Genomic DNA, 17,218 nt, shown 5'->3' on the forward strand with positions numbered 1-17,218 from the left:
ATATTCTCAGAAACTGCCAAATTTTCCCAGAATCTCTTGAGATTAGACTGCTGCTGTTCCTTAATGATTAAACAACACTCAGCCCAGGCCATTGCCCTGTTATCAATTGAACAGCCGACCAGACAGACAAGATTCTGCATTATTATTATTAAGACCATAAAACACAGGAGCAGAAATTAGGCCATTCGGCCCGTCGAGTCTGCTCTGCCATTCAATTATGGCTGATAGGTTTCTCAATGCCATTCTCCCGCCTTCTCCCCATAACCTTTGATCCCCTTACCAATCAAGAACCTATCTATCTCGGTCTTAAATACACTAAATGACCTGGCCTCCACAGCCTTCTGTGGCAATGAATTCCACAGATTCACCACTCGCTGGCTAAAGAAGTTTCTCCTCATCTCTGTTCCAAAAGGTCTTCCCTTTACTCTGAGGCTGTGCCCTCGGGTCCTAGTCTCTCCTACTAATGGAAACATTTTCCTCACGTCCACTCTATCCAGGCCTTTCAGTATTCTGTAAGTTTCAATCAGATCCCCCCTCATCCTTCGAAACTCCATAAAGTATAGACCCAGAGTCCTCAAACGTTCCTCTTATGTTAAGCCTTTCATTCCTGGGATCGTTCTCGTGAACCTCCTCTAGACCCTCCCCAGGGCCAGCACATCCTTCCTGAGATACGGGGCCCAAAATTGCTCACATATTCTAAATGTGGTCTGACCAGAGCCTTATAAAGCCTCAGCAGCACATCCCTTTTTATATTCTAGTCCTCTCAAAATAAATGCCAACATTGCATTTGCCTTCCTAAATACCGACTCAACCTGCAGATTAACCTGAAGAGAATCCTGGACTAGGACTCCCAAGTCCCTTTGCACTCCAGATTTCTGAATTCTCTCCCCACTTAGAAAATAGTCTATGCCTCTATTCTTCCTACCAAAGTGCATGACCTCACACTTGCCCACGTTGTATTCCATCTGCCACTTCTTTGTCCATTCTCCTCTAACACCATGGGCTCTTATCTTACTGAGCAGCCTCCTGTGCGGCACCTTGTCAAAGGCCTGCTGGAAGTCCAAGGAGATAACATCCATTGGCTCTCCTTTGTCTAACCTACTCGTTACCTCCTCAAAGAATTCTAACAGATTTGTCAGGCATGACCTCCCTTTGATGAATCCATGCTGACTTTACCCTATTTTACCAAGGACTTCCAAGTATTCTGAAATCTCATCCTTAATAATGGACTCTAAAATCTTACCAACGACCGAGGTCAGGCTAATCGGCCTGTAATTTTCCGTCTTTTGCCTCACTCCCTTCTTAAACAGGGGGGGTTACATTAGTGATTTTCCAGTCCTCTGGGATCTTCCCTGACTCCAGTGATTCCTGAAAGATCGCCACTAACGCTTCCAATATCTCCTCAGCTATTTCCTTCAGAACTCTGGGGTGTAATCCATCTGGTCCAGGTGATTTATCCACCTTCACACCTTTCAGTTTTCCTAGCAGCTTCTCCTTGGTAATGGCCACCATACTCACCTCTGCCCCCCAACTCTTTTGAACTTTGGGGATGTTACTCGTGTCTTCCACCGTGAAGACTGACACAAAGTATCTATTCAGTTCCTCCGCCATTTCTTTGTTCCCCACTACTACTTTTCCAGCGTCATTTTCCAGCGGCTCAATGTCCACTTTTGCCTCTCTCTTACCCTTTATATATCTAAAAAAAACCTCTTGAAATCTTCTTTTATATTACTGGCTATTATTTTGCTTATTTATCTGCACACACATCCGTGCCATGTCTACAGCCCGGTGTCATTTGCAAAGTTGGGTTCCCTTGGAGTAAGCATGACTTGCTGCAAAGCTTTTAAATGTTACTTGGCCACAGCACAGGCATTGATAAGTCGTTTCCAGAACGTGGGCACATACTGAAGCTTTCCTTTTGTTTCAGAGGGCCCTGCACCTCATGTCCGTAATTTAATTCAAATGGACAGAAGCCTCTGGACTCATTAGGGGAGACCCTTGTGGCAAACTACAAGAAGCCTAAGCCTTTATCCCCGGCACGAGGGTATTCTAAGCACTAGGTCCAAATCATAGTTTTTAGGGTCTGGTGATACCACTCTAATGCCCCTTGGGTTCAAGGGTGGTGGGCTGATGATTTCAGCTGTGTTATTCTTTGGCTGTGAACAACCTCCTGAAACATACAAGGCATTAAATTTGTCCCCTGATTTGACTGGATCTATTTTGGCAGGTTTACTAGGTAAATAACTGGGTCAGTCCTTTGATCGTGGCTTTGGCTGTGATCTTTCTGAGGGGAACGGTCTCAGGGAATTGGGTGGCCAGGTCCATTATGGTGGAGGTGGTACTCATAGCCTGTCCTAGTTTTAGGTACAGCCCCACATAATCTATCAGGATTCAGTTAAAAGGTTCACCAAATGCTGGTATGGGATTGAGAAAGGCTGGTTTAATGGTGGCCTGAGGTTTCCCTGCAACCTGACAAGCGTGACAGGTTTTGCAATATGCTGCCACATTGGACCAGAGGTGAGGCCAAAAAATGCACCCGCTTATGTGGGCTAAGGTTTTGCGGGCAACCACATGTCCAGCCAGCAGAATAGCATGGGCAATTTGTAAGATTTCTTTACGATATCCGGGGGGTACTACAATTTGGTGGAGCACTGTCCATTCCTCATTTGCAAGCCTCCTAAGGGGTCTCCACTTCCACATTTCCACCCCATCATGCAAGTAATAGTGCTCAGGGATCTGGCAGCTTCTCCTCAGCAAAGGCAGTCTGTGCTATGGGCTTTAAATTGGGATCTACCTGTTTAGCTTTAATTAGGGACTCCAACTACATGCCTCTCTCTTCAGACGGGTCTGGTGATACCACTTTAATGCCCCTCAAGTTCAAGAGCGGTAGGCTGACGATTTCAGTTATTTCAGAAGGTTTCAGCTAACTTGACCTCTGGCTCATGCAGATGGTTCTGGTGCTGGTTTCTTCTCATTTAAGTTTGCCTATCTGGCTTAGGATCGGGTCACTACACAATCAGGAAAATCCCTGGGACTTGCTCCTGTAGTTGTGGTCTCTTCCAGTCCGTAGTCAGGATGTTTACATGTAAGGTGTGTGTATTTCCTTCCCAGCAGAGTAATTTTTCTGATTTTAAAAATAAAGAGGGTTATTTATTATCACACACTTGCCCCGGATGTTTAAAATGTGCCGTCTCAATCACTCATCTCATTCACACTGTCACACTTACAAGGATTAGATACAGATGAAGTTAAAGCCGTAAATATAATAATGGAATTATTCGTTAAGTCTCTATGTCAGTGCAGCCCTGGTGTCTTCGTTGTTAAGTTAATACTTTAGATGGAGTAAAAATCTTTTAGAAACAAAGCTGTGCAACCTCTTGTAGACAAATAGCCAGGAGATTGGTTTTCAGGAGGACTTGGAAAAGGGACAAATACAGTACTCTGGCTGCATTAGCAGACTTGGATGGTTCAGCTGTTTCAGATGTTTCTCTGCCGGATTTGCATTGTTCAGGTATTTTAACTACAGTCCCTGAAAGTCAGTTTCAGTCATATGACTGCAGGGTTAACACTTTTGGGATCCAAACGACCACCATACAATGACAGTCGACAACGGTCATTCGTTCTTATGTCTGTCCCAACTTGAGCTCAAATATTCTTCTTTCTTCAAATATGGTACTCGGAGATCAACAATCCAGAGATCCCATATTCCTCAAATGCTGGATCATCCTTAAACAATGAGATATGTGAACTTCACAGGTGCCTGCGAAGTACCCTTATTCAGGTCCATGTTTAACTAAATATTGGCTGCAGAATCAAATACTGACCACAGTTTAAATGCCTGTGGTCACATATTAAGTTGCAGCCATCTTAACATATGTTGTGGCCTCTTTCAAAAATCATGATCTTAAAGTCCATAATATCTAATATCCTCATGTTTGTACTGAGCATGACGCTTGATGTTCCATCCTTCCTTGTGCTTGCCTCACCCTATCTCTGTAACCCCTCCAGCCCCACAACCCTTCGACATATCTGTTCTCATTTAATTATGGCCTCTTGAACATCCCCTATTTCACTCGCTCCACCATGTGTGGCCATACTTTCAGTTGCCTAGGCCCTAAACCCTGGACTTAAACCTTCTTAAAGCTCCCTGCCCGTTTACCTCTTTGAGCAAGAATTTGGTCATCTGGCTTAATATTTCTTAATTTGGCTCAATGTCATTTTTAAAATAATACTCCTATGAAGCATCTTGGAGTGTTTTATCGTGTTAAAGGCATTATATAAATATAAGTTGTTAAAGGCACTATATAAATATATATGTTATTTTTGCAGTAGAACATCCACTTGCACTGTTCGCTCTCTTTAAAAACTCTTGAAAAAATTGTACCTTGTTGAAAAGTTACACCTTGCTAAAATGTTACACCTTGTTGAATGAGGTGTAACTAGGCTTTTAGTGGCATACTAACTTCATTATTACTTCTAAACGTCCTCACTGGCCCTGAAACACAAATTTTATGTGATGAAATGTCACATTTATCCATGATAAAAATGCCACATGTTTTATAAAACAAAATATTTATCTGTTTTCGAAAATTTGTTTATTTTTATTTTAGCCTCTATCTTGATGCAATCATAATTTATTTCACTATCTAAAAATTTAAATTAGAACTGAAGGGATTCAGTTGTTTTACCTTCCTGGTTTGTTGTGTGAATACTTCAATGTGATTGGTTGCGTATGGTTGGTTATGCTTGTGATTGGCTGGCAACAACTGGCATCAACCGTTGCCAATTGGTTCAATTTCCAACTGGCAACTGGAATCAACTGTTCCAGTTGAATTGGTTTCCCTATTCTGCTGCTGCATGTCAAGACATCCCTTTGAATTGAAGTCAGATTTAAATGGTCATTGGAAAAGGGCAAAATCCCACACAGAGGTAACCAGCCCTTTGTTGGCAGCTTTCTTGAGATCAGTGGTAAGCACTCTTGCTTCCCCACTGACCACAAGATGAGGGCCATTGGAATATCAGTAAACAATTGACAGATGCTGTAGTCACACTGACTAAGTTAGAAAAATGACTGTTCTTCAGGTTCAACAAAATCCATTTAAATACACAACATTATTGAGAGTAGAACTACATTTAGTCGGCACTGCAATTTCCAACCTGATTTGTAAAAGGTAAATGCGTGACAGGTTATTGAGGCGTAGTGACTAAGGATCGCTCGTAAGCCTATGCTGAATTGGCTAATCCCAGTTTGGGTGGTTGCAGTTGTCCATAGAATCCCTTGGCGAGGGGAAGAATAGAAATTGGCAAGAGTCGAACCTGGGACCATCAAGGTCCAATGACTCAGTACCACTTCCTACATTTACCCACATGCCATTAGGGGAGAGGAGGCAGTGCTGACTGGGCTGGTTATGTCTTCAATAACGTTCAAAAGTAATATGGATTTCCTTAAGAAGCAAACAGTCGTCTTTTGACCTTTAATCAGTCAGGTTGCAACAATCTGTACATAAACATTACAGCAGAAGCCCTTGAGCACAATGGATCTGAATTCTGTCCATATCATTGAACAATTAGCTAGAATAGTCGTCAGTGGGAATGCCAACCATTGACCAACATGTCTGTGCTGCAGTCCCCAAGGTTTCAGTCTTGCACTTCTATTACATTTGACCCGAGAATCTACAGCTTCCAGCTCTTGTCTTAACTAGAATAGCACTGTATGCTACACTTTTTAATGAAACCATTGTTATTAGGTTTTAGGAAACATTCTCAACTCAGGCATTAAGAATATTGAGATATAAATAACTACCTTTTTTACACCATATGATTTTAGAGCTACATTGCTAAGTTCTGTTGTGAGGTGAAATTAAAACTTATTACCAGAAAATTAGAATGCCATTTTTTTAAATCCTTGCTTCCATCAAGCGGGGAGCTTCAATTCCAAAAATTTATTCTATTGTCTAATGTCATTTATTGTACCAGGCAGAAGTAAAAATCAAGGATCGATCTTTCTTGCTATTAATCAGCTTTCTTTTAAATCATCCATATGACGTGAGTGTTGCCGGTAAGGCCAGCATTTTTTGCCCAACGTATCTCTGACAGCACCTTCCAAACCCATGACCTTTACCACCAAAGCTAAGGGCAACAGGAGCATGGAAACCAACAAGAAGTTCCTCTCCAAGTCACACATCACGCTGACTTGGAAATATTTCACCATTCCTTCATCGATGCTGGGTCAAAATCCCTAAATGCCCCTGAGAAAGTGATTGTTAACCACCTTCATAAGCTGTTGCAGTCTGAGTAGAGAAGGTACACCTAGAGTTCTGTTAAGTAAGGAGCTCCAGGATTTCTACACAGCATCGATGAAGGAATGGCAATATATTTACAAGTCAGAATGATGTGTAACTTGGGAGATGAACTCGTTGCTGGTGGTGTTCCCAAGCACCTATTGACCTCATCCCAGGTGGTAGAGGTTGCAGGGAAGGTGCCGTCAAAGAAGCCCTGGCGAGTTCCTGCAATGCATCTTATATATGGTACACACTGGAGCCACACTGCTCTGGTGGTGAAAAAGGTAAATGTTTTAAGGTGGCAGATGGGGTGCCAATCATCTATAGACAGGGTATGTGTGTGGCTATCCTGGTGTATTTCCCTTGGGCAGAATTTATGTTTGCAAGTACCAGCCAAGGAAGGAGTCCATGAAACCTAATCTTAAACACTTTACTTGAGGCAGCCGTTGTTGGCTTGTGACAAATAGCAAATATGTCAAGTGACTGACACGACAACATGACTAATACACACCTCGTACCTGATTAATGGTTTTAAAAAAACATAGCTACGAGGAGGAAATTGACCCTCTTACCTAGCTCAGTCATCATTGGGATATTGGCCCCGGTGGTGACAGAGGTCTGTCGGACTAGACCATGGACTGGACTGTTGTCTGGCGAAGTTCTGTCCATTCCCGGAGGTGTGAATCCTGGACAGTGAAGAAATAATTAAGTCAGAAAATCTACATCTAGGACACTTAGCTGCTTTATTTAGAAAAAGAAAAACCAGGTGCATTCTTGCTCGAGTATGTGACCCGAGTCACCTGATCTTCTGATAGTCACTCTGTTGAGGCATTTCAGTGCAGGAAAATCTTCTTTGTTAAGAGAAACTGACCTCTAGTCATGCAAGTTTGATTAAGTAGTACATGTGAAAATGCAAATTTTTAATTTTTTTTGTAGAAAACCATAATTAAACAGCACATGTATAATGTTAGCTCAGTTGTCAAAATGTAACTTTATCTGCACTCCATCTACAAAAAGATCAGCTTGAAATTGAGAAACTGAGGAGTAAAATACTATAGTAAGCTCTCATTATAAAGCTCTCTGATGTGCCACAGTTCTTGATACAACATGCGTTGCTGATAAATAAAGTATACACAAACTCCCTGAGTTGCTAGAGTCCCACCACTGAAACATGATATTTGTATGGCTCCCGAAGGGAGTGTTATAGTGAAGGGCTACAGTACAAAGGAAGCTGTCAACATCTTAAGTTCAGAGAAATGACATGTGCTTTAAAGCCAAATAAAACCCCCCCAAAATTGTTAAAAATTCTAATTGAAGTGATAACATCAACCGATCAGACATTCCTCAATTTGGGAATACGTGAAGAACAGTAAAAATCAGCTTCTGTACCTTCTCTTAAAGAGTTCCTCCCCTCCTTTCTAATCTTGGTAGATCAGAAACTCCATGCTGTAAGCTTTTATTCTCAACTCATTTTTAGTTTGGTGCTCACATTAATGTTTCACCAGACAAGCCCACTAGCAGCAACCTGAAATAATTTCATCTATAAAGGTCACTTGATACTTATTTAGTATTTACAGTTTCCCATCATGTTGCAGATATTAATTTTACATGTTCTCCATTTGGGTACTACATAGTGAACATAAAACCCTTTTTATCAGAAATGTTAACATTCAGAATCCTAAACCTCCCCCCTCATAAACATGCCATTTCTTTGAAGTCATGGAACTTGACATTTTTCATCTTCCATGTTGACAAGTCAACACCTAAAGCCAGTAATGCTGTATACATAATACATAGACTTCAGGTTTTTTTGAGAGGGCTCCAGGCCATTAGTTAATGCTGACACAATAAAACCCAAGCTGCTGGTTTTTGAATTGTTATCTTTTTAAAAAAATCTCAGAGTTTTAAAAACACATTCTTCCAATTGTTTTAAGTAATGCAACCTGAAATTGCTCTTTTCAAATGGAAATCTTCCTTAGATATTAATGACATACTTCATGTTTTGAAAAAGCTTCGGCTTAAAAGCAGAATAATATTCAATGGAATGCTGAGGGTGAAGCTTCTCCAGAGATGATCGGGTTCAGTTAAGTCAATCAAAGTGTTACATTTATTCAAGATTTTGTCTTTTTAAATAACTTGTGTTAACAGTTGTTGTTGAAGGGGACCTGTAATGTATCTTTCAGGATTATAATAACAAAAAGAAAGCAAGGGCCTTTATTGTTTTCATGCAAATTTCTTGGCTGCAGTTTTGTTCTCTATATGTTAGAGCTCAGTGCCGCTTGAAAAGCTCAACATATACAAATTGCCTGTAACTACAGGAGAATAATACACAAAGGAAGAGTGAGTGAATGAGGAGGTCAAAATACCTGGAAACAAAACAATTTAAATCACTAAACCAGAACAAAATGAAATGTGATTTTTTAAAAAAGAATCAAATAGCTTTAGCAGATCGAAACTTGATTGCTATTACCTTTCACCCACTGCCTTATTTCAAACAATTGTTCTCTGTTTAATTCCTTTCCTGTCTCAATAAAAAAATGAAGTTACTTTGAGTTCTGAATGCTGACAGATTCACATTAACAAATGAGGGATTTTTAAAGTCTCCAGAAAATCCAGGACTCAATGAAAAAAAAACACATACATGCTAATGCTTACACAGCTCTTCTGCTTCATATCAAAACTAACATTTCACAGTTTGTCCAAAGCACACTTAAAATTCTTGTTGCCATTAGAATAATTCAGTACAGCCTCCATGCAGATGTAAAATGGTACATGTATTTGTGTTGTTGGAAAGTATGGAAGAGTCATGGCACACAGGACTATATTTGTATTATTATTCTTCAGGCCTACTTGAGAGAAGTCTAACCATTTATTATTTTTAACGCTTTAGCCCACAGAGGATTCCTGTAGAAGATGCTGTCTTATACTATGTACTACACTGTTCAGACATTACAACTCCCATGTTGTTTGAGACTTTTAGTTACTGTAGTTGTGCATGAGAGCTAATATGGAAATAATAAAAAAGGAAACTGACAGTGTGCCTCTGTAGGATCGGTGACAGGCATCCCAGATTATCTAAGGATACTTTTACGGGGAACACAAATCAAGATACCAACTGACATATTTTAAGATGGTAATGATTGTATGATGCTCAGCAGATAGTGAACCAAAACAATTGTCAAACTGAAGAACAATCAGTGAACATCATGATAAATAAAACTCAATGACTGGATTAAATACTTGTTAATATCGCATTAGTATCTCTTGCAACATAAATTATGTAAATTTCACATCAAAGCTTATGTGAAAATTATGCAGATTATAACTTGATTAGGCTTTTATCATGAGACCCAATTTGGCTTTTTTATCTATTAAGCTTCAATAAATGAAGCATCTGAATAGCTCCCCTGAGCAGCTACAGTAATAACTACACCAGCGGTTATTTCAGCTTTTGATGTTAAAGTAGTTCTACATGTACAAAGAATGGGAGGTGTGAGGGGGCGGGGCAAAGGATTTGTCATCTTAATGTACAAGTTTATATTTCAGGTAGTATGATCCAAAGTGGTTTTGACAAATCTGGATCATGGAAGATGCTTTCAGGACACCTCAGGTATTGCAGAATATACATGAAGTAAATATATATTAATGCTGATTTAAGTACAGGTGATTGAAATACAGACCAGCAGACATGCTGCCAGAACAGACTATCAAATGGTAATGTAGCCATTATTCAGCTGAGCGGCTCTACGTTCAGTATGAAGCAATCTATAATCTATTGGGGACTAGTTTAGCCTTTGTTGACTCCTCACTTCATTAAAGCATCTCACACTCACAAAGATGAAAAGCACCAGCTACTGAAAGGGACAAGTGTTGTAAAACCAACTAAAAGTATGTTTAACATTTGCATTCACAATAAAAACAATGTTTTCCCCAATTAAATATTGGCTCAGATCAATTCTTTTATGAGGTAAAATCTCTCCAATGAAGAGTTTTTGGCAGAACCAAGAGAAAAGCCCACTTCAGTTGTGCTGCATAAAAATGTGTTGACAACAACTTCTATGTTATTGCACCTACTTTGTTGAAAGAGTAGAGGGATGAGGATTGAGGTTGGGGATTGGCATTGGTCTCAAGTCCCTGTGTGATATGCACCTTGTTCATCTACATACTCCTTATCTGATTCATTCAGTGGAGGAGCTTTTCCTATTACAACTCTGGTGTCTATGTCTTGGGAATTCCTATGTTTCCTTGATGGTAATCATAGGGAGAAACATGGGACTGGATCTCATCTGGTTTGTGCCTTTTTGTAACTCCCATTTTAGTGTGGAGATGAAGGATATATATGGGTGATGAAATATATACACACAAAACACTTTGTACTTGTAAAAAGCTATTAAGAACATTTTGATGTTGCAGAACAACGCAAATTATATTACGCATACCAAAATGCCAAGGCAACAAACTGCTGCAAGGAATTCACATTGTTCCAAACAATCTGTTTTATATCTTCAAAGTCCAAACATGCAGCCTCTGCAAATAGTTTCTCATGAAAACCTTAAAATGGATATTTTGTCTGAGTAATTTTTTTGTGAACACGTTTTAGCATGGAAGCAAGATTTGAAGGAGGAGTAATGTAGAAGAAAACCATAACCACTTTCTTCCCTTGTTTACTTTCAGAAACCTTTCCATTACATTTCACATTAAGAGGGAATTGCTGTTCGCATTGTGCGCTATCTGATGCAAAGTGACCATAAAGTTTGGCGATACAACATAATTCTTCAAATAGTATCATGGAATAGTACCATTGGATCTTTTACATCCTATACAGCAGACAGGGCCTCAATATGTTGATTCATCTGAAGATGGCACCTCCAATGGTGCAGCACTCGCTCTGCACTGAAGTGTCTGCCTGGATTAAGTGCTCAAGTTTCTGGAATGGACCTTCAACCTAGGACCAGCGAACTGAGAGGCAAGATAGCTTTTACTGAGTCAAGGCTATAGAAACTACTCAAATTTAATTTTCTTTGAAATTAGTGGAAATAACAATCAGACAGCTTCTATAATGGGTGGCTCATCCACAACAACTGATTGATGCTTTGGCAGAAGACAGAAAATCTAACCCCAAGAGTCTACCACATCATGTAGATTTGGAGCCACAGGGCAGCCATGCTGGAAGTGGTGGCAGGTTTTATTCACTGAAGGACATTAACAAACCAATTTAATCAGGCAGCTTTCATGGTCATTTTCTGGTGCCAGCCCACAATTGATTGAAATCCATTTCCCAAGGTGATGTGCTGAGATTTTAAACTCTCACCTTCTGGGTTACTAGTCCAATACCGCAGCCACTAGGTTACTGTACCATGTGCTCATTTGAAATAGTTTACAGATTTTGATATAATAAAATGGCAATTAGAAAACAAAATCACATGAAATATAAATTGTTACTCAACACAGAATTGGCTATTTTTTGACAAGATGAGAATATTTCAGATATTCTAACAGACTTGGCAATGTGACTGCAGACCTTTGAACTAACATCTTATGGAAAAACCTGATGGGTCAGTGTGAAATGTTGGGAAAACAGCCAGGAACAAGACAAAAAAAAAATTTTTGCTACAAATTCACAATTGTGCCATGTCAATTCTAAACTGGGTCAGCAAAACCGTTGGGATTTACTTTTGTCAGCCTGTGTTTGTTACAGAATGAAAGGTAAAGAGGGAAAAGAAGAAATAGGAACAGTGAAAAGAAGTGTGCAAAAGCTAAAGGGAGTGTGAGATAGAGAGGACAAATAGTAAGGTAGAGTAAATCAGCTGAAAAATAGTTACAGGAAGAGGATATTTTGCCATAGGAGACAAACAAGTTATAGGTGGAAAATGACCAAATTCCACCAAAGCAAGCAGGCACAACATGTTAAGATCCCACACGCAAAGGTGGTGAGTGTTGATAATGAAACTATTGCTATTTTCATTGAAATTTGGATCTTCAGTTCAAAAGGAGAATTGAAATGTCCTAAAAAGGAACAACAATAAAAGATCTGAAGAATTAGTTGTTACAATGAACCCAGGTATGTGCATAAAGGTACTAAACATATTATCAGCTCACATGCTTTAATCACCGTAGATACAAGGTGAGTCATTAGCATTTCTGACACAGTATGAATAGAATATTGATCTGATTGTAAGTGTAGCTGAAGAAAAGTGATTTAACTCCTTCACTGACATGCATATTTAAATTATAATTATATATTATTTAATGCAATGGTACTTATGGTCTTCGTGAACCACATGACAGTAGTTTAATATCGATTGCGCAATAATGGAGGCAAGCAAGATAGGTTAATAATCCGTGATCAGCTGACAACCAAAATGAGCTTTGATGAATGCATTTATTCCATACTCTCTATATGTTGGAAATGAATAAAACATTTTTCACATAACTCATTCATTACTGAAACTAGAAAGGTGAGCGAAGCCCTCAAAAGTCCTCCTGTAATGGTGTTGACAGGAAAGGTTATGGAAATCATTTAAAAGATAATCAAAATGTCATGAAAATATATTGAGACGTGCCAATGTCATAGTCAACCAAAAAGGCCCCCCGTTCACAGACTGATATATATATATATATATATATATATACAAAAAACTTGTTTTATTTTGAAACGTTTATTTAGGATGGCGGTTATGACATGAATGTCAAGTATTTCCCCATTTTCTAAACATTGGAGGGTAAATGGAGAATAAATCAACTAGGGAATTTAGAAGAAACTTCTTTACTTGAAAATGGTTAGAATGTGGAACTCACTTTCACAACGAGTAGTTGAGGTAATAGCAAAGAGCATTTAAGGGGAAGTTCGATAAAGACATGAGGAAGAAAGGAATAGAAGGATACGTTTATAGGGTGAGATGAAGAATGCTAAGAGGAAGCGCCTGTGGAGCATAAACACTGGTTGGGCCGACAGAACATTTCGCACAGACACAGGCCAATGTAATAAATGGAAATTAAGAAAAAAATGATTTTAAAGTAGGGAGCTAGTAGGGATGATTTTCATCATCTTAATACCTCAAATCAAAGTGGTATGATTGGTGATATCCAAAGGAAATTAGTTCTGCCAGATTACCACTAGTTTGGGCCCTGCAGTGAAATTCAGTCAGGACTGGGATGGGTTTAAGAAGCAGATGGGAGCTTCCTTAATGTACACAAAAAGGGGCAGACCAGGTTATTTTACAACCGACAAATCATGCTAAACGCCAAATCCCACTATGTCCAGAGACCTCTGGCGGACCTGCTACCAGGAGATCCTTTCAGAGGCCTGCCGTTTTAAATGCATGGATTTGACTTTTGAAAGGCCTTTCTTGTAATTTTATTTTAGTTTTTTTCAGCATCCACATCCCCATTTCTGAAAATTCACCTAGACAGCCATTGTTTGTGGAGTTTCGCCCTCCTAAAGTAGCTGTGCCAGCAGATCCGTGGTGGTATCACAATGGGATGTAAATGCTTCCATGCTTTAGACGGTACTGTGCAAAAGGAGCACATGTCCAGGGTGATCAGGAGCTGGTAATACCCATTTGGTTGCACTTGCCAAGGTGCCAAACTTATCAGCACTACAGGTCGTTCAAGCATGGTAAAGCCAAATGAGCAAAAGAACTGGAAGCAGAAGATGTTTTACCTTCCTTTTACCTTCCTTTGTTGGGGCAAGAAAACAAGAGTGCTCATTCCCTACCTGGATCCTGCACCCCATCCCCACGCCTCACCATAATCCCCAAGTATCCACAAACTGGCAACTACTCCTCATTGACAAGCAGTATGTTAATGAGGCTGGGTGATTGCATTTGTCATGGTCTCTGCAGCTGAGCAGGTGGAAATCCCACTAAACCTAACAGTGGTTTCAGCTCTGAAGAAGAGTCATACGGACTCGAAACATTAACTCGATTTCTCTCACCACAGATGCTACCAGACCTGCTGAGCTTTTCCAGCATTTTCTGTTTTTATTTCAGATTGCAAGCATCCACAGTATTTTGCTTTTAACCTTCCTGCTGGAAATGTGCACGCAGTTAAAATCAGCCCCATGAAAATTTTAGCAGGAGGGAAAGACTGATGGAGCAGACAGTGCAATGATTGCTGCCTTAAACACAGTGAGGATGCAGGGAGCAGGGGGGAACAGGGAGGACTGTATTTTAGGAGCTGAATAGATATAAGAGAAACAGTGATTCCAATCATATTTGCATCAGTAAAGGAAAGAGACAAAAATGGTTATGACAGAGAATGCAGTTTAAAGCGCTGAAGGTGACAGACAGATGGCCCATCAATCATAAGACATTCTATCTAGTTCAGGAAAGTGAAAATGCTGCTGCGAGTGTGTCCCCTCTCCCACCCAACCCCAACGCACCAAGCCCACCCACTGCCCCCCCACCCCACCCCCCCCAACACTAAAGTGAGAGCAACCTTCAGTGAATTTAAACTTTATAGAGAGTTGAATTGCCGAGGAGAAAAAAAAATGTTTGCCATGAAATAGAAAACCAAGTTTCCTCAAGTTCATTCTTGACACAGGAGTTCCATCTGAGATCAGAGATTGCGAAGTCCATAACAGAGAAAGACTAAAAATGGAGTCATCAAAGACAAGGTTGGACTTTTATCATCATGGGTTGAATGCAACAAGATTATCGCTGCCCCAAAGGGCATAGAGAAGATCAGGATTCACTCTTTATACAGCAAGAGAAAGGAAGGTGATGTGCACTGAACATGTGCAGTCTGAAAAATCTGATGAATGTAGAGTGAAATTATTAGCAAAGGTGAGGCTAAAATTTGGTTGTTGCATTAAATCTGCAAGATAGCTTTATGACCACAAAAGGTTTTGTTCTGATTCACAAGGTACAGTAGGCTAACAATTCACAAGGTACAGTAGGCTAGCATCTATCTGCGCAAGTGAAAAAGTTTGAAAAAAGGATTTTATTTTTGCATACCTTACTCTCCCCTCAGCTCCCTCCATCCACCAATTTTTTCTGCTGGTTTTTTTTTTGGGGGGTGGTGGGTACTGTGCTTTTCTAATGAATCCATTAAGCACCAAACCCAAGTGGTGATTCCTCACTTGTAATTCAAAACAGTGAGAGTCTGAAGGATATTTGATAACTACACAGAATTACATACAAATTACAGCACTGAAACAGGTCATTAAGCTCAACAAATGTTGCTGATGTCAATGCTCCACATTAGCCTCCTCCCACCCTACTTCATTTAATTCCATCAGCATTAGCTATCATCCCTTGCTCCCTCACGTGCTTATCCAGCTTCCCCTTAAATGCATCTATGCTAGCCATCTTAACTACTTCTTGTGGTAGCAAGTCCCACAATCTGACCACTTTTGGGTAAAGACGTTTCTCCTGAATTCCCTATTAGATGTATTGGTGACAATAATATATTAATAAACACTGGTTTTGGACTCCCCACAAATGACTTCCACATCTACCCATCAAACTCCTTCATAATTCTAAAGATCCCTTCTCTTTTTTACAGAAAAGATAAAGTGGGGGTCCAGGAGGCAGGGAAGAGATTGCAACTGTACCTGATTGTACATAGCCAAACCCTGCTGGGTGTGTGAACATGTCTGAGTGTATATGTGCAAATGAACATTAAATGAGGTATGATGGGGTTCAGCAATGATACTCCACCTCCTACAATTGAACAGCATGATGACTCTCAAGAATCTTGTGAAGCTCCCTCCACCACCAATTCACAGTAGCAGCAGTGTGTACCATTTACAAGATGCGCTGCAGGAATTCACCAAGGCTCCTTAGACAGCACCTTCCAAACCCATGACCACTACCATCTAGGAGGACAAGAACAGCAGATAGATGGGAACACCATCACCTGGAAGTTCCCCTCCAAGTCACTCACCATTCTGACTTGGAAATATTTTGCCGTTCCTTCACTGTCACTGGGTCAAAATCCTGGAACTCCCTAACAGCACTGTGGGTGTACCTGCACCACATGGACTACAGTGGTTCAAGAAGGCAGCTCACCACCAGCTTCTCAAGGACAACTAGGGATGGGCAATAAATGCTGGCCCAGCCAGCGAAGCCCACATCCCGTGAATGAATGAAACAAAAATCATAAAATGTGCCGAGTGGGGACACTTAATTTAGTGGGAGGCAAATGTTGGCTTCCCAAAGGTAGGATGAAAGTTGGTGGTGAATTGAGGGTGGATTGCACTTCTCCACAACAAATGACAGAACCAATCTTTAATTCAATGTATACCCACTGAAGGACAACCTCGCCAGATTAAATTATACCTTTGGAATTACGTATATAGCAAACAAGAAACACATGCCTTGAGATTCACAACTGGTTAAAGGTGCCATGGAGTAGGCAAGGTTGTCCTCCTGGTAGATTTAGACTGAGCAGGAGCTGCTTTTCTTTATGGGGAGCTTTGCTGAACCAGCGGAGAGGAAGCATTGATGCATTGAGATTGGGTGGCTGCTGCAAAAGGGGTAAGAGGCATGGCTGACCGAGGGAGAGAGGGAGGTGGGTGACAGAAGGAGGAAGCTGCATTACACAGGAAAGGTCAACGTTAACAGACATTAGGTGAAGCATGATTGTGGAGAGATAAAGGGTTATACAGGGAAGGTCAATGGTGAGGTCCTGAGGGTTGAGGGAAATAGAGAGCAGTAAAGGATGATAGAAGGGTCAAGGATATTGGATGGCAGTTCCAGTGTGCTGGGAGGGCTGACTGATGGTGATGAGGATAATGTTAATTGGTCAAAAGTGATGAAAAGTGGGTTGAGGCACGGCAAGGGTGGTGGAGTGACACGTAGGCACGCTGTGACACTCTCATTGCATCAAGATTTCAGCCAGAATGAGGCTCCTGTAAGATCTCTTGATCTCCTCACAAAATGTCACTGTGTAAGTGCCAGCACATCCAAGGATTACAAACTCCTCACAAACAG

The 17,218-nt window shown here is 40.5% G+C and overlaps 1 protein-coding gene across 4 annotated transcripts in view; it reads right to left on the minus strand.

Moving 5' to 3' along the window:
* The window catches only part of kcnma1a (potassium large conductance calcium-activated channel, subfamily M, alpha member 1a), a 770,607-nt gene that overhangs the window by 68,824 nt on the left and 684,565 nt on the right, over positions 1–17,218 (minus strand). For all 4 annotated transcript variants that reach the window (XM_041176516.1, XM_041176514.1, XM_041176513.1 and 1 more), the window contains exon 23: positions 6,854–6,967. In XM_041176516.1, coding sequence (XP_041032450.1) covers positions 6,854–6,967 — 114 coding nt within the window. The remainder of the gene's footprint in view (positions 1–6,853; positions 6,968–17,218) is intronic.

This window comes from Carcharodon carcharias, chromosome 28, assembly GCF_017639515.1.
Source record: "Carcharodon carcharias isolate sCarCar2 chromosome 28, sCarCar2.pri, whole genome shotgun sequence".
NCBI classification, from domain to species: domain Eukaryota; kingdom Metazoa; phylum Chordata; class Chondrichthyes; order Lamniformes; family Lamnidae; genus Carcharodon; species Carcharodon carcharias.